The 19,127-nt window shown below is 46.7% G+C and overlaps 1 protein-coding gene across 1 annotated transcript in view; it reads right to left on the reverse strand.

Annotated features, from left to right (window-relative positions):
* BEND4 (BEN domain containing 4) overlaps window positions 1–11,136 on the reverse strand; it is a 133,040-nt gene extending 121,904 nt beyond the window's left edge. The window contains exon 1 of the mRNA XM_044292289.1: window positions 10,701–11,136. Within this exon, the coding sequence (XP_044148224.1) occupies window positions 10,701–11,085 (385 nt within the window). The 5' untranslated portion in view covers window positions 11,086–11,136. The remainder of the gene's footprint in view (window positions 1–10,700) is intronic.
* Between the last annotated feature and the right edge of the window lie 7,991 nt (window positions 11,137–19,127).

Here is a 19,127-nt window from a genome sequence, read left to right on the forward strand (position 1 = left end):
AATCTGGGACGCCATGTCATCCGGACCAAAGAGGACAAGGACAACCCAAGTTGTTATCAACGCTCAGTTCAAAAGCCTGCATCTCTGATGGTATGGGGTTGCATGAGTGCGTGTGGAATGGGCAACTTGCATGTCTGGAAAGGCACCATCAATGCAGAAAAATATATTCAGGTTCTAGAACAACATATGCTCCCATCCAGACGTCATCTCTTTCAGGGAAGACCCTGCATTTTTCAACAAGATAATGCCAGACCACATTCTGCATCAATCACAACATCATGGCTGCGTAGGAGAAGGATCCGGGTACTGAAATGGCCAGTCTGCAGTCCAGATCTTTCACCTATAGAGAACATTTGGCGCATCATAAAGAGGAAGGTGCAACAAAGAAGGCCCAAGACGATTGAACAGTTAGAGGCCTGTATTAGACAAGAATGGGAGAGCATTCCTATTTCTAAACTTGAGAAACTGGTCTCCTCGGTCCCCAGACGTCTGTTGTAAAAGTGTTGTAAGAAGAAGGGGAGATGCCACACAGTGGTGAAAATGGCCTTGTCCCAACTTTTGGGGGATTTGTTGACACCATGAAATTCTGATTCAACATATTTTTCCTTTAAAATGGTACATTTAAACGTTTAAACTTTTGTTCCGTGATTTATGTTCTATTCTGAATAAAATATTAGAAGTTGGCACCTCCACATCATTGCATTCAGTTTTTATTCACGATTTGTATAGTGTCCCAACTTTTTTGGAATCCGGTTTGTATTATATATCTATACAGAACAGACCAAATGTTTGGACACACCTTCTCATTCAGAGTTTTCTTTATTTTCATGACTATGAAAATTGTAGATTCACACTGAAGGCATCCAAACTATGAATTAACACATGTGGAATTATATACATAACAAAAAAGTGTGAAACAACTGAAAATATGTCATATTCTAGGTTCTTCAAAGTAGCCACCTTTTGCTTTGATTACTGCTTTGCACACTCTTGGCATTCTCTTGATGAGCTTCAAGAGGTAGTCACCTGAAATGGTTTTCACTTCATTGCCTGTCCTTAGCAGTGGTTTCCTAGCAGATATTCTACCATGAAGGCCTGATTCACACAGTCTCCTCTTAACAGTTGTTCTAGAGATGTGTCTGCTGCTAGAACTCTGTGTGGCATTGACCTGGTCTCTAATCTGAGCTGCTGTTAACCTGCGATTTCTGAGGCTGGTGACTCGGATGAACTTATTCTCCGCAGCAGAGGTGACTCTTGGTCTTCCTTTCCTGGGGCGGTCCGCATGTGAGGCAGTTTCTTTGTAGCGCTTGATGGTTTTTGTGACTGCACTTGGGGACACTTTCAAAGTTTTCCCAATTTTTCGGACTGACTGACCTTCATTTCTTAAAGTAATGATGGCCACTCGTTTTTCTTTAGTTAGCTGCTTTTTTCTTGCCCTAATACAAATTCTACCAGTCTATTCAGTAGGACTATCAGCTGTGTATCCACCTGACTTCTCCACAACGCAACTGATGGTCCCAACCCCACTTATAAGGCAAGAAATCCCACGTATTAAACCTGACAGGGCACACCTGTGAAGTGAAAACCATTTCAGGTGACTACCTCTTGAAGCTCATCAAGAGAATGCCAAGAGTGTGCAAAGCAGTAATCAAAGCAAAAGGTGGCTACTTTGAAGAACCTAGAATATGACATATTTTCAGTTGTTTCACACTTTTTTGTTATGTATATAATTCCACATGTGTTAATTCATAGTTTGGATGCCTTCAGTGTGAATCTACAATTTTCATAGTCATAAAAATAAAGAAAACTCTGAATGAGAAGGTGTGTCCAAACTTTTGGTCTGTACTGTATATATATATATATATATATATATATATATATATACTTTATACGTATACATTATACATAATACAACATACAGACATAGTGAAAGTATGATGATTGGTTGATCGTCATGTAATATACATATATCCTTTTATTTTTTAAAGACCTATGTTTTTCTAAAGAGCTGAATGTCATTCATTTCTACAAGTTATAATATAAATTATCCTTTCTCAGAAAGAATTACTACATCAGACATAAGGAGATATAGTAATCCATAAGAGATAGTATCCCCCGAATCCTGACTTAGTCCTCTCACCCCTCACCCAGTTAAGCCAGTACTCTCTGCTCTGCACTGATGAGGGGCAATCACCCCGAAGCAGCTGTCTGCAGATGAGGTGCTGGCTTATTTATTTTCCAAGTCATGTCTCAAGGCCTGTTCAAAAGGCCGAACACTGACTTACAGGATAGCTACCTTACATCTGGCATTAGAGACCCCTCTACACCAGAAATATCGCCTGAAGACTAAGGGTCTCAAGGCTAAAAGCACCCTGGACTTTGTCTCGCACACATCTGGATGTGGGAGTAAATTTGTATAATGGGATGTTCTAAATTATAGCCAGATTAGAACAAATATATTGTATGTTTCATTTGACAAGACGCACTTTCCCCCCTCCCCCCCAAAGTGGGGGGGGGGGGGGGGAGGTTAGGGTGTCTAAAAAAGCAAATACTAGTGAGCAATTCCATTATGGAAGCTCTCACTAGTATGCAGTAGGTGCAGGGAGTAAAGTAATGCGAGTGCTGTACTCACCCTCCCTAGTCTTCTTCCCTGGGGCCACGCTGCAATGCATACAGTGTACAGCTTCAGGATGTATGGTGCGCGTTATGACCTGACACTGTATACAGTCAGGTGACAGACAAGGGAGCGCGACTTCTGCAGAGTGACAAAGCAGATCTCTGATCTGAGGTCTGATGGAGGTCTGACATGGAGGTCTGATCTGATGTCTGAGGGGGTTTAGCATGGAAGTCTGATGTGAGGTCCTGATATGGGGGTCTGATCTGATATGAGGCCTGATGAAAAATATATTTTTATTTTCCTAAAAACTGGGGTGCGTCTTATTAAGCGAAAAATACAGTATTTACAGGATTTTGGCAAAATCTGCACATTGGGAAGTGAATCTCCATTTCTTCTTCATAGAAAACTGTGATAAACATGAACCCCTTATCATTTGAGAATGTAATAGGTAAAACCAACTAGCTATTATAGTGAACCTTCTTGAGAGGAAACGATCTGTTAAAAGTGGGTACTTTGATAAGTGCCTGCTTATCACTGCTTCAACCTCAGGTGCCACCACAAATGACAGCTGCCCCTCAAAGTGCCAGGCACTGATTTTACCCTAGAGTGCCAGTCTTAGGGCTGTGGTTTCCTACCAGCTGATTGTTGGCATATTTGCCGGGTTGCAGCTGGATCTCTGCCGGTCCCCATTATAGATAATGGTGCTGGACGACGACGTTTAATGGCGCTGTCTCACTTCAGCAAGTGGCATGTATCATGTAGACAAAGCTAATACAAGACACTTACTAATGTATTGCGATTGTCCATATTGCCTCCTTTGCTGGCTGGATTCATTTTTTCATCACATTATACACTGCTTGTTTCTATGGTTACGACCACCCTGCAATCCATCAGTGGTGGTCGTGTTTGCACACTGCAGGAAAAAGTGCCGGCCTCTCTGGTGGCCAGGATCATGGGACTGCACATAGGCTACCGCCTTTTCCTATAGTGTGCAAGCACGACCACCACTGTTGGATTGCAGGGTGGTCATAACCCCCTAGATACAAGCAGTGTATATTGTGATGGAAAAATGAATCAAGCCAGCAAAGGAGGCAATATGGACAATCGCGATACACTAGTAAGTGCCTTGTATTAACTTTCTCTTCATAATAAATACTATTTATTAAAATGAGACAACCCCTTTAAGCCTGCCGGATCCTAAGTACAAGTGTGAAACTGCCTTAGATCCCATCTACAGCGGCTGACACTGGACCTCCAGAAAGAGACAAACACAGATACCCCCAGATGAAACTTACCTATTGTCCTGGACATCTCCCGGCATCTGACGTGTGCAGCTGATTTATGAGGTAGATACAGTAACTGAACATCAGGTCAGTTACCCTGAAGGGACCAGAAGGAAGCCTACAACCAATAAGACTTTCCAGTCATAACCTGCTTCCTTGACTTTCCTTTAAAGGGGTTTTCCCATGAGTAATGTAAAAAGTGAAAATCAGACCTGAAACAGTACACAACAAGCTCTAACAAAGCTAGAACTAGCCCTGTGCCACATATGGAGCCAGAGATCGCCCAATTCCTTGTTCCAGTGGCTTTGCTAGATTTATTTTAGGATGACAGCTCATGGGTGTGTCCTTTCTACTACAGCTCAGGAGCAAGAGGAGAGATGGGAGACGGCCCGTGCACACTGCGCACGCTTTCCGTTCATACAGCTGATCGGTGGGGGTGCAGGGTGTCGGACCGATCTGATATTGATGACCTATCCTAAGAAGAGGTGATCAATATTAAAAGCCCGGAGAACCCCTTTTAAAGTGGGACACACTTTATCCACAAGAACTAGAAAGCACGTCTAAGTGAGATATGAAAGGGTTTGTCCGGATGTTTAATACTGATGACCTATCCCCAAGATAGGTCCTGGGATCTCCCCGATCCTCATGTCTCTGTAGCCTGCTTTCCAGTCGATGATGCTTTGACATAGACAAGTGACCGCTGCAGCCAGTCACTGGTTGCACCAGACATCACTGAGGTCACCCCCTTAACCAGTGTCTGGCTGCAGTGGTTACATGGCCACGTTGAAACATCATCACTGGAGGATACAGTAACTAAAGGAAGACTCGGGAAGTATTAGCACAGAAGTCAAAATTTAAGGGTTGGTTAATCCCTTTACCCTCCGTCCAGGTTCCCTCAGGCTGGGAAAGTGACACCTATTACTAAGCTGAAGGGCATATATTTGCTGGGAGGCCCCTGATATCAGAACTCGAATCATGGACCTGAATGATTGATCTCTGAATAAATAATTGTGTAAAATGTATCATCTACGATGGATTTTGTATTCTGCATCCTTCAGAGAAGACGCAGATGGTACAACCTGGATGACATGTCCTCTGGTTAATATCACAGCTGTCCACTAGGTGTGGTCTGACCACTCCACAGAAGAAGATACAGAATATATCAGATATACGTGTAACCACATCCACCAAGGCTCTGCTGGATCATACATCAGCGCCTGTCGGGAGGGGACGTGGACGACTGAATTGTTCACCCAGTAGCTAAATCTAATCCAAGGAATGAATGGCGGGAACAAAAATGTACTTCTCTTACTGCTGTGACTATTAATTAGATTAGGGAAAACCATTCTTCAGCACTGCAGCCGCTGGTGAATTACCTGCGCTCCACTGTATGTATAGATGGTGGAAGATAATCACTAAATGAGGGGCATGAACTTAGCATAATATCATATTCATATGTGAAAAGAAGCCAAAATAACCACTTATTTCAGATCAAAATGGCATTCAACTTGCAAAATGGTTTAGAACTACCTGGCAACACGGGGGTTAATGCTCAAATTGAACAGAACTTCTGTAGCAGACCACTCAATGTAATGATTTTTGTCATGCCGCTCATTACTAATGGCTCTGTCTACGTTGGACGGTAATATAATATATAAATATATATACAGTCAGGTCCATAAATATTAGGATATCGACACAATTCTAACATTTTTGGCTCTATACACCACCACAATGGATTTGAAATGAAACAAACAAGATGTGCTTTACCTGCAGACTGTCAGCTTTAATTTGAGGGTATTTACATCCAAATCAGGTGAACGGTGTAGGAATTACAACAGTTTGCATATGTGCCTCCCACTTGTTAAGGGACCAAAAGTAATGGGACAATTGGCTTCTCAGCTGTTCCATGGCCAGGTGGGTGTTATTCCCTCATTATCCCAATTACAATGAGCAGATAAAAGGTCCAGAGTTAATTTCAAGTGTGCTATTTGCATTTGGAATCTGTTGCTGTCAACTCTCAAGATGAGATCCAAAGAGCTGTCACTATCAGTGAAGCAAGCCATCATTAGGCTGAAAAAACAAAACAAACCCATCAGAGATATAGCAAAAACATTAGGCGTGGCCAAAACAACTGTTTGGAACATTCTTAAAAAGAAGGAACGCACTGGTGAGCTCAGCAACACCAAAAGACCCGGAAGACAGCGGAAAACAACTGTGGTGGATGACCGAAGAATTCTTTCCCTGGTGAAGAAAACACCCTTCACAACAGTTGGCCAGATCAAGAACACTCTCCAGGAGGTAGGTGTATGTGTGTCAAAGTCAACAATCAAGAGAAGACTTCACCAGAGTGAATACAGAGGGTTCACTACAAGATGTAAACCATTGGTAAGCCTCAAAAACAGGAAGGCCAGATTAGAGTTTGCCAAACGACATCTAAAAAAGCCTTCACAGTTCTGGAACAACATCTTATGGGCAGATGAGACCAAGATCAACTTGTACCAGAGTGATGGGAAGAGAAGAGTATGGAGAAGGAAAGGAACTGCTCATGATCCTAAGCATACCACCTCATCAGTGAAGCATGGTGGTGGTAGTGTCATGGCGTGGGCATGTATGGCTGCCAATGGAACTGGTTCTCTTGTATTTATTGATGATGTGACTGCTGAAAAAAGCAGCAGGATGAATTCTGAACGGTTTCGGGCAATATTATCTGCTCACATTCAGCCAAATGCTTCAGAACTCATTGGACAGCGCTTCACAGTGCAGATGGACAATGACCCAAAGCATACTGAAAAAGCAACTAAAGGGTTTTTTAAGGGAAAGAAGTGGAATGTTATGCAATGGCCAAGTCAATCACCTGACCTGAATCCGATTGAGCATGCATTTCACTTGCTGAAGACAAAACTGAATAGAAAATGCCCCAAGAACAAGCAGGAACTGAAGACAGTTGCAGTAGAGGCCTAGCAGAGCATCACCAGGGATGAAACCCAGCGTCTGGTGATGTCTATGCGTTCCAGACTTCAGGCTGTAATTGACTGCAAAGGATTTGCAACCAAGTATTAAAAAGTAAAAGTTTGATTTATGATTATTATTCTGTCTCATTACTTTTGGTCCCTTAACAAGTGGGAGGCACATATGCAAACTGTTGTAATTCCTACACCGTTCACCTGATTTGGATGTAAATACCCTCAAATTAAAGCTGACAGTTTGCAGTTAAAGCACATCTTGTTCGTTTCATTTCAAAACCATTGTGGTGGTGTATAGAGCCAAAAATGTTAGAATTGTGTCGATGTCCCAATATTTATGGACCTGACTGTATATATATAAATATACACAGTCGAGCCACATTATTATGACCACTTCCCACTTTGATGTCAGCAGTGTGTAGCTCATGAAGGAAGTCACATGTAGTGAGCTAAAGGATAGAGCTGGTCAGCACTTACTCAGTGCACGCTGCTCGGAAGAAGGAGAAAACTCCACAATCAATTGATTAATGAATCCCAGCAGCTGTGTCTTTGTGATATAAATGTATTCCAGATATGTCCTACAACCAGGAGGTGTTTCGGCAAACATGCCTTCATCAACAAGTGTTGATGAAGGCATGTTTGCCGAAACGCACCCTGGTTGTAGGACATATCTGGAATAAATTTATATTGCAAAGACACAGCTGCTGGGATTCATTAATCACATGTGGTGAGCTGGCCTGGTGGGAACAGAAGGTGTGTGATAGGCTGTCTGCACACATATCTCTCGTTGCTGTCATGGGTAAAAGAGGCGATTTATCAAAGTTGCAAAAAAGGGACGATAATTGTCTTTCAGGCCAATGGTGACAGTATTTCTGAGACTGCGCAGTTTGTGAACTGTTCCTGCGCTGCTGTGGTGAAAGTGTATCGTGAGAGGACAAATGGCACCATTGTGAATAAGTGACAAGGAAACAGCAGAGCACCACAAGCCACTGATATGAAAGGTGAATGTTGGCTACAAAGGTGCACAAGAGTGGACCGACACGCAACAGTGGAGAAGCTCACCGCCAAAATGAACCAGGGGGCTACCAGACGTACGTCTAAAACAACAGTTCAGTGACCCCTATAGCGTATGGGGCTCCAAAGAAGATGGATGGTCACCGCACCTCTGCTAATGAAGCTGCATCAGAGTCTTTAATTTACATGGCAGTATCAGAATAGGGCCTTCACTCATTACAAAGGGTTGCCTTCTCCGATGAGTGACATTTTCTGCTTCATCGAATGGATGGACGTTGGCGTGTCAGGCGAGGAACATCAGAGAACAAAGACCCGCAACCATTGCTGGAAAGACACAAGCTGGTGGTGGCAGTGTTATGGTCAGGGGCATTCTCTGGCCCACTCATTCATGTGGAAAGCGCTCTCAACCAGTTTGGGTATAAATCCATCCTTGCAGATCAGGCACACCCATACATGCTGATTGTCTTCCATAAGGTGGATGGGATGTTCCAACAAGACAATGCAATATGTCACATGGCTAGACATGTCTGACATTGGTTGGAAAAGCAAGACCAAGATTTCCCAGTACTACCCTGGCCCCCTAATTCCTGAGACTTGAACCCAATTGAGCATCTGTGGGACCACCTTAATTGTCATGTTTGCTCTATGCATCCTCCTCCACGCACCTCCAGCAGCCGTGGGATGCACTACAGTCAGCATGGCTACAGATACCTGTGACAACCTACCAGGACCTTACTGGGTCACTCCCAGCCCGTCTAGCTGCTGTCCATGCTGCATACGCGGGTTACACTGGAGATTAGCTGGTGGTCATAATAATGGGACTTGACTGTGTTCTTTCCTCATACTGCATGCATGGAAATGCTTCTGAATGTTCTCAGGGCTGGAGACATGTGACATGTGGTGACATTCTACGGCAGTAGGACAGACATTCTTCTGGACTTCTTGTCAATAATCACAATGAAGAACAATAAGTCTGAAACGGCTGACAACAGGGAGCAACAGCCGAAAATCAGATTTTAACAGACAACAAATCTATAGATTATATATTGTTTATATACATGGATACATTTATTACTGTAATTGCATTTATTACTAGTATTATGTAGAATATAATTATTAACATCATTATTATACAGAATACACACATTTATTATTATTAATATTATGCAGCATGCCTTATTATTATTATATATGCATTTATTATTATTATTCTCATTATTGTTATTATGTAGAATATATATAATTATTAGTAACATCATTTATACAAAATACACACTTTTTTTATTATTATTATTATGCAGCTTGTTTTTGTTATTATTACTATTATGCAGAATACATGTATTAGTACTAAGCAAATTACATGTATTTTTTATTATTATTATGATGCAGAAAACATGCATTTTTATGTTTATAATCTAGAGATATTAAACATTTCTCATACTAAAAATATCAGTATTATGTTCTTTTTTCTCCATGAGGTAACTTATGGGGCTTAGAGGTGTACAACGACACATGATATCTGTAAACTCAAGGTCATCTTCACATTCATGAAGCTATAATTCCTCTATGTGTAATGATCAGGAGCCTCCATCATGCTCAGTCCTGTACACACTGAAACACCATAATGCAGCACTGAGAAGTGATACAACTTCAGGAAAGTTAACTTCTAAACCAAGGCAAACCTGTTATACGGAGGAAAGGCAAGAGCAGGACGGAGGATGGCACCTAATCCAGGTAACGGACAATGGCTTCTGGATTATCCTACAATTCCTGACCTCCAGTCCAAATAGATGGGGACATAGGAGGCACCCTAACTTTATAGAAAATGCTCCACATGAGGCACACTTAACTATCAGGAAGAAGTGCACTGCAACTGCCCCTGCCCATGAGGTGCAGACATCTGAACCTCCACCAGATGCACACCCCAAGTCACCCTCCACAAAAGGTCCTCCACATGAGGTGCAGACATCTGAACCTCCTCCAGAAGCCACCCCAAATCACCCTCCACATGAGGTGCACACATCTGAACCTTCACAGGAGGTGCACCCCAAAATCACACTCCACATAAGGTGCAGATGTCTGAACCTTCACAGGAGGCACCCTCCACATAAGGTGCAGACATCTGAACCTCCACAGGAGGCACCCTCCACATAAGGTGCAGACATCTGAACCTCCACAGGAGGCACCCTCCACATAAGGTGCAGACATCTGAACCTCCACAGGAGGCACCCTCCACATAAGGTCCTCCATAGGAGGTGCAGACATCTGAACCACCTCCAGAAGAGCACCACAAATCACCCTCCACATGAGGTGCACACATTTGAACCTCCACAGGAGGCGCACCCCAAATCACCCTCCACATGAGGTGCAGACATCTGAACCTCCACAGGAGGCACCCTCCACATAAGGTGCAGACATCTGAACCTCCACAGGAGGCACCCTTCACATAAGGTGCAGACATCTGAACCTCCACTAGAGGCGCACCCCCAAGTCACCCTCCACATAAGGTGCAGACATCTGAACCTCCACAGAAGGTGCACCCCAAATGGCCCTCCACTTATGCTGCATATGAGGTGCAGACCCTCATTATTCCAGGGACCACACAATGGACGTTAGGAGCTCATGATCACATCCACCCAGCTTCCCCAGAATAGTAATACCTTTTCAAACCAATGCACCAAAGTTCTTACCCACAAAAAACATCACCTCAAGTTACACCCCAAGTTCCTGAACCATTGTCCATAAACGCAATTCAACTCATCCCAGCAAAGAAACGCACCCCAACAATCTAAGCTCATAGTCAGGGTGGGAGGTACCTACCTGTACTGAGTTCAACATTGCCCTGACTGGCGGACTGCTGGCAGAACCTGTTGGTGGAGCCCAGATGCCCAGTTGGGGCACCTCCCCTCTGCTGGCACTGGGAGGAGGTGGAGGTGGCTGCTCGGATGGGCCCGTTCTGATAGGAGCTGTGCGCCTGCTGGTAATGATGCTGCTGCTGCTCACTGATGGAGGCTGCTGGATGGTGCTGGAAGTGGTGCCCTGCAGATGCTCCCAGATGTGGGATCTCCACCATGGTAGGTCTTTCGTACCTCCGGGCCAGGGACCTCTTGTTGGAGAAGGTCTTGAGGACGCTGTAGGGGCTCCTCTGTTTGTAGATTTTGGGGATGCAGGGCCCCTCCTCTGCTGGCTGCATCTCCTCCTCCATCTCTGCCTTCCTTCCCCGGGCTCGTCTCCTTGTGGCTGCTGAGCTGCTGCTGCCGAGCTGAGCAGGGTGTCGTGTGATTGACAGGCGGCCTCTCCAATGCCTGCAGGGAGAAGGGAGGTAAAGAGCAAGTGTTTAGGGTAATATTTGCTAATGATGATGGGGGAAGGGGCGGGTCCTGCAGCTGCTGCCGCTGCCTGGGAGCAGCCTGAGCTCTGCTGGATGTGCACATCCAGGTGCTGGGAGTGTGGACTGGCATCTCACCCCGCAGCAGTGTGCCCCTCACCCTGTACCCTTCCATACTGCCTGAGAGTGCCCCTCATCCTGTACCCTACCAAACTGCCTGAAAGTGCCCCTCACCCTGTACCCTTCCATAATGCCTGAAAGTGCCCCTTACCCTGGACCCTTCCATACTGCCTGAGAGGGCTCCTCACCCTGACCCTACGACACCACCTGAAAATGCTCTTGTGTCTCTCATCCTGTACCCTACAATACTGCCTGAAAAGTGCCCCTCACCCTGTAACCTGCCACCCTGCCTGAAAAAGCCCCTCACCCTATAACCTACCATACTGCCTGAAAGTGTCCCTCACCCTATACCCTACCCCACTGCCTGAAAGTGTCCCTCACCCTGTACCCTATCACACTGCCTGAAATTGCTCTTGTGTCCCTCATCCTGTACCCTACCATTCTGCCTGAAAGTGCCCATCTCCCTGTACCCTACCACACTGCCTGAAAGTGCTCCTCACCATGTACCCTACCACGCTGCCTGAGAGTGCCCCTCACCCTGTGCCCTACTATAGTGCCCTAGTGCCACTCACCCTGTACCCTTCCATACTGCCTGAGAGTGCTTCTCACCCTGTACCCTACCACACTGCCTGAAAGTGCCCCTCACCCTGTAGGCTACCACCCTGTCTGAAAGTGCCCTTGTGCACCTCACCCTGTACCCTTCCATACTGCCTGAGAGTGCCCCTCACCCTGGACCCTTCCATACAGCCTGAGAGTGCCCCTCACCCTGGACCCTTCCATACAGCCTGAGAGTGCCCCTCACCCTGGACCCTTCCATACAGCCTGAGAGTGCCCCTCACCCTGTACCCTTCCATACTGCCTAAGAGGGCTCCTCACCCTGACCCTACGACACCGCCTGAAAATGCTCTTGTGTCTCTCATCCTGTACCCTACAATACTGCCTGAAAGTGTCCCTCACCCTGTACCCTATCACACTGCCTGAAATTGCTCTTGTGTCCCTCATCCTGTACCCTACCATTCTGCCTGAAAGTGCCCATCTCCCTGTACCCTACCACACTGCCTGAAAGTGCTCCTCACCATGTACCCTACCACGCTGCCTGAGAGTGCCCCTAACCCTGTGCCCTCCTACACTGCCTGATAGTGCCCTAGTGCCACTCACCCTGTACCCTTCCATACTTCCTGAGAGTGCTTCTCACCCTGTACCCTACCACACTGCCTGAAAGTGCCCCTCACCCTGTAGGCTACCACCCTGTCTGAAAGTGCCCTTGTGCACCTCATCCTGTACCCTACCAAACTGCCTGAAAGTGCCCCTCACCCTGTACCCTTTCATAATGCCTGAAAGTGCCCCTCACCCTGGACCCTTCCATACTGCCTGAGAGGGCTCCTCACCCTGACCCTACGACACCGCCTGAAAATGCTCTTGTGTCTCTCATCCTGTACCCTACAATACTGCCTGAAAAGTGCCCCTCACCCTGTAACCTGCCACCCTGCCTGAAAAAGCCCCTCACCCTATAACCTACCATACTGCCTGAAAGTGTCCCTCACCCTGTACCCTTCCATACTGCGTGAGAGTGCCCCTCACCCTGTACCCTACCACCCTGCCTGAAAAAGCCCCTCACCCTATAACCTACCATACTGCCTGAAAGTGTCCCTCACCCTATACCCTACCCCACTGCCTGAAAGTGTCCCTCACCCTGTACCCTTCCATACTGCCTAAAAAGTGCCCCTCACCCTGTACCCTATCACACTGCCTGAAATTGCTCTTGTGTCCCTCATCCTGTACCCTACCATTCTGCCTGAAAGTGCCCATCTCCCTGTACCCTACCACGCTGCCTGAGAGTGCCCCTCATCCTGTGCCCTACTATAGTGCCCTAGTGCCACTCACCCTGTACCCTTCCATACTGCCTGAGAGTGCTTCTCACCCTGTACCCTACCACACTGCCTGAAAGTGCCCCTCACCCTGTAGGCTACCACTCTGTCTGAAAGTGCCCTTGTGCACCTCATCCTGTACCCTACCAAACTGCCTGAAAGTGCCCCTCACCCTGTACCCTTCCATACTGCCTGAGAGTGCCCCTCACCCTGGACCCTTCCATACAGCCTGAGAGTGCCCCTCACCCTGTACCCTTCCATACTGCCTAAGAGGGCTCCTCACCCTGACCCTACGACACCGCCTGCAAATGCTCTTGTGTCTCTCATCCTGTACCCTACAATACTGCCTGAAAAGTGCCCCTCACCCTGTACCCTACCATCCTGCCTGAAAGTGCCCTTGTGCCCCTTATCCTGTACCCTACCACACTTCCTGAAAGAGCCCCTCACCCTGTATCCTTCCATAATGCCTAAGAGTGCCCCTCACCCTGTACCCTTCCATACTGCCTGAGAGGGTCCCTTACCCTGACCCTACCACACTGCCTGAAAGTGCCCTTGTGTCCCTTATCCTGTACCCTACCACACTGCCTGAAAGTGCCCCTCACCCTGTACCCTTCCATACTGCCTGAGAGTGCCTCTCACCCTGTACCCTACCACACTGCCTGAAAGTGCCCCTCACCCTGTAGGCTACCACCCTGTCTGAAAGTGCCCTTGTGCACCTCATCCTGTACCCTACCAAACTGCCTGAGAGTGCCCCTCACCCTGTACCCTTCCATACTGCCTGAGAGTGCCCCTCACCCTGGACCCTTCCATACAGCCTGAGAGTGCCCCTCACCCTGTACCCTTCCATACTGCCTAAGAGGGCTCCTCACCCTGACCCTATGACACCGCCTGAAAATGCTCTTGTGTCTCTCATCCTGTACCCTACAATACTGCCTGAAAAGTGCCCCTCACCCTGTACCCTACCATCCTGCCTGAAAGTGCCCTTGTGCCCCTTATCCTGTACCCTACCACACTTCCTGAAAGTGCCCCTCACCCTGTATCCTTCCATAATGCCTAAGAGTGCCCCTCACCCTGTACCCTTCCATACTGCCTGAGAGGGTCCTTTACCCTGACCCTACCACACTGCCTGAAAGTGCCCTTGTGTCCCTTATCCTGTACCCTACCACACTGCCTGAAAGTGCCCCTCACCCTGTACCCTTCCATACTGCCTGAGAGTGCCCCTCACCCTATATCCTTCCATACTGCCTGAGAGTGCCCCTCACCCTATATCCTTCCATACTGCCTGAGAGTGCCCCTCACCCTATATCCTTCCATACTGCCTGAGAGTGCCCCTCACCCTGTACCCTTCCATACTGCCTGAGAGAGCTCCTCACCCTGTATCCTACCACACTGACTGAGAGTGCCTCTCACCCTGTACTCTAACACACTGCCTGAGAGTGCCCCTCATCTTGTACCCTACCACACTGCCTGAAAGTGCCCTTGTATCCCTTATCCTGTACCCTACCACACTGCCTGAAAGTGCCCTTCACCCTGTACCCTTCCATACTGCCTGAGAGGGCCTCTCACCCTGTACCCTACCACACTACCTGAAAATGCTTGTTTCCCTCATCTTGTACCCTACCATACTGCCTGAAAGTGCCCCTCACCCTGTACGTTACCACACTCCCTGAGAGTGTCCCTCACCCTGTCCCCTACTACACTGCCTTAGAGTGCCCTTGTGACCCTCACCCTGTACCCTACTACACTGCCTTAGAGTGCCCTAGTGCCCCTCACCCTGTACCCTTCCATACTGCCTGAAAGTGTCCCTCACCCTGCACCCTACCACACTGCCTGAGAGTGCCCTTGTGTCCTTCACCCTGTACCCTACCTATTCTCCCCATCCCCCCACCCTTCTCTCTCTTTTTGTCATGATTTTAGAAATTGCTATAATTTTAATTAATTTCATGTATTTATTTAATTTTATGTTTATATTTTAGTCAAACGAAAGTGGAGTGTTCCTTATCAGTGGGTGCACGCTATCATGGTTGTCAATTATGGTAGTCACGCCCCTTACTGCCCCCGCCTTCCCGGCCTGCGCGCCCAAAAACTTTGTTTTAAAACAGTGTATGCTACACCCGTCTTTTATGTATTATTGTCCTGACGAAGGGGGCTGTTCGCCCTTGAAAAGCGTTGACGGTTAATAAAGATATCTACTTATACCTACGAAGTGTTCAGACCCTGCTAACACCGCCACAATTGCAGTTCAATTTTGTCTTCTCTCTGTATCTACTTCATCCCGGCGTCTGGTTCCTCTGTGCGGGTAGGAACTCAGGCAGCAGCACAGAAATCCCGCGTGCTGGTTGGCACTAACCAGCGAAGTACATATAGCTGTTGTGACTGCTCACAACGGCCTGCGGTAAGCGCAACTTACTCTGTTTGGATTCTGTTTTCTTTACAGCACCACACATGAGGCGCTGCCTCCTGTCCTTTTTTTTATTTTTTTATATCACCCTGTACCCTACCACACTGCCTGAAAGTGCCCTTATGCCCCTCATCCTGCCTCCTACCACACTGCCTGAAAGTGCCCTTATGCCCCTCATCCTGCCTCCTACCACACTGCCTGAAAGTGCCCTTATGCCCCTCATCCTGCCTCCTACCACACTGCCTGAAAGTGCCCTTATGCCCCTCATCCTGCCTCTTACCACACTGCCTGAATGTGCCCTTATGCCCCTCATCCTGCCTTCTACCGCACTGCCTGAATGTGCCCTTATGCCCCTCATCCTGCCTCCTACCGCACTGCCTGAATGCCCTTATGCCCCTTATCCTGCCTCCTACCACACTGCCTGAAAGTGCCTTTATGCCCCTCATCCTGCCTCCTACTACACTGCCTGAATGTGCCCTTATGCCCCTCATCCTGCCTCCTACTACACTGCCTGAATGTGCTCTTATGCCCCTCATCCTGCCTCCTACCACACTGCCTGAATGTGCCCTTATGCCCCTCATCCTGCCTCCTACCACACTGCCTGAATGTTCCCTTATGCCCCTTATCCTGCCTCCTACCACACTGCCTGAATGTGCCCTTATGCCCCTCATTCTGCCTCCTACCACACTGCCATAAATGTGCCCTTATGCCCCTCATCCTGCCTTCTACCACACTGCCTGAATGTGCCCTTATGCCCCTCATTCTGCCTCCTACCACACTGCCTGAATGTGCCCTTGCGTCCCCACCCTGCATTAATAATAATATAATAATCTTTATTTATATAGCACCAACATATTCTGCAGTTCAGGAGTTCATGTACAACATTCATAAATAACATAGCAACAGACAAGTCAATAATTACAACAAGAGGAATGAGGACCCTGCTCGCAAGAGCTTACAATCTATGAGGAGATAGGGGTGACACAAAAGTGCTTGTTTTGTACAATGGTCCAGCCAGCTTGGGAAAATATGTAGATGCATGAGCCAGTCACCAGCTGATATATGAAGTGCTTGAGGGTACATGGGTGCGGTGGAGAGCTTGGTGGAGGATCAGGTTCCGGAAATGATAAATGGGCTATATATGTAGAGGAGTTAGATCAGGGGATGTGATAGGCCACCCTAAAAAGATGTGTTTTTAGGGAGTGCCTATAACTGCCCTTATGCCCCTTACCCTGCCTCTTACCATACTGCCTTAAAGTGCCCTTGTGCCCCTCACCCTGAATCCTACCATATTGTCTGAAAGTGCCACTGTGCCCCTCATCTTGCCATACTGCCTGAAAATGCCTTTGTGCCCCTTATCCTGCCTCCTACCATACTGCCTGAAAGTGCCTTTGTGCCCCTCTTACTGCTCGAAAGTGCCCTGTCCTGCCTGACAGTACAGTGCTGGTCTCAAGTAGCTTGGGAGCTCCTGACAGGGGGTCTAAATATTACATGGATTTGTAGGGAATAGAGTTTACCCAACAGAAGTCATAGTTACAATGTGGTCTATAAGAGCTTAAAGGGGTATTCCGGTTGTGGAAACTTATCCCCTATCCACTGGATAGGGGATAACTATTAGATCAGTGGGGATCCTTACACCAGGACCCCTACGAGAATTAGGACTGCATATAGGGGATAACTTCTCACAACCGGAATACCCCGTTGAGTCCAGGGCTGCAGTGTTCACATACATCTTGTACACAGAGATCGGTGTGTACGTCTGTATGTATAGGATAGTATAAAGATCCTCCTGTGGTCACAGAGGTTACGTCTGGGTGATGTCAGGTTTCTAACATTTATATTACTCACTTATATAGCGCTGACATATTCTGCAGCGCTTTACAGGCAGTAAATTATTATAACAAAAGGTAGAAATTATATAAAAGTCTTCTGTCTCTTAAAATCAATACTGTAAGGCTACTTTCACACTTGCGGCAGAGTGATCCGGCAAGCAGTTCCGTCGCCGGAACTGCCTGCCAGATCCGGCAAAACGTATGCCAACTGATGGCATTTGTAAGACTGATCAGGATCCTGATCAGTGTTAAAAATGGCTGATCAGTCAGAAAAATGCTTTGAAATGCTTTGAAATGCCGGATCCGGTTTTCCGACACTTATTTTTTTCACCTTTTTTTCTGTCTGCGCATGCGCATGCGCAGACCGGAAGGACGTTTCCGGCATTCCTATGGAAAAAAAGGCCTGATCAGTCAAAATGACTAAACTGAAGACATCCTGATGCATCCTGAACGGATTACTCTCCATTCAGAATACACGGGGATATGCCTGATCAGTTCTTTTCCGGCATTGAGCCCTTTTGATGGAATTCAGTGCCGGAAAAGAAAAACGCTGGTGTGAAAGTACCCTAACCCAGTCTCTAGTCTCAGGGACTGTGTCCGCATGGTGGTCTTCACTTACACTTACCCATAGACATAAGATACATCCATGTTGATCTAAACATATACCCTCACCTATTGTATATACATCACAGCACATATTCAGACATAGCTTTAGCGCTAGGTAAAAGCTGGACTGATGTTTGTGATATCTGCTTTCAGATTATTGGTTGGGCTTTGGGGTCATATAGCTCCTTCCTCTGGGTCCTTCACTAAAAAAGCAGGTACTTGTTGACTAATAGTCCTTAAGAATGGGATATCATCTTCTACTACCTGAGAGAGTATCTACAGATGATATAGAGTAGCAGTTGCACCCGGTCCTGGTACCTAAGACCCTATACTACATAGGAAGAAGATGCCAGTATTGTAAACAGCTCAAGGTAGGTTGGGGGTTCCTGCTATGGATTTTGCATTGGGGCCCAGGAACCTCATGAAGTTACATCTTTGATGGTATTCCTTGTGTTATTGGATTGGATTCTTACGGAATATGCACACGTTTATTATTTATGTGTGGACAATCCGCACTGAAATCCACAGGTGTTCGCAGGGAAATCCATGCGGTCAATCCACATCAATTGGTGCGGATTTACATGCGGATTTTCCGCATGCAGATTTTACTGTCCCCCTTGAAGTGAATGGAGAAAATCCGGACAGGAAAAATGAAATAAATTGACCTGCTGCGCTCTTCAAAGGTTTCCTTCAGCTCCACAGAACTAGACTCATCAGATTCAGCAACAGAAAACAGTCAGGACTCTTCCCACCTGCATACCGCTTCCACACACGCATCCTCAGCATCAATTCTGCATCATAAAAGGGCATCATCAAAAAACGTAGGGCGGTAAGAAAACATAGAAAAAGCCCGTCACGGAACAAGAAAGAGTAGAGGATGTACTAGTGATTAACCTATCGGCTACTATTTTGTCACAGGATCAGATGGATCTATTAAAAAGATAACTGTCGTTTTCACCAACACATAACTTCGATTTATATCAAACCATCGTGGATGTAAACCGTTTAGCACGTAATTTAACCCTAAAAAAACACTTTCAGGCTGAACAGGACTTAAACACTGATATTTTGAAGCAAGAGAATGCTACTAAT

The sequence above is a fragment of the Bufo gargarizans genome, chromosome 1 (assembly GCF_014858855.1).
Source record: "Bufo gargarizans isolate SCDJY-AF-19 chromosome 1, ASM1485885v1, whole genome shotgun sequence".
Lineage (NCBI taxonomy): Eukaryota > Metazoa > Chordata > Amphibia > Anura > Bufonidae > Bufo > Bufo gargarizans.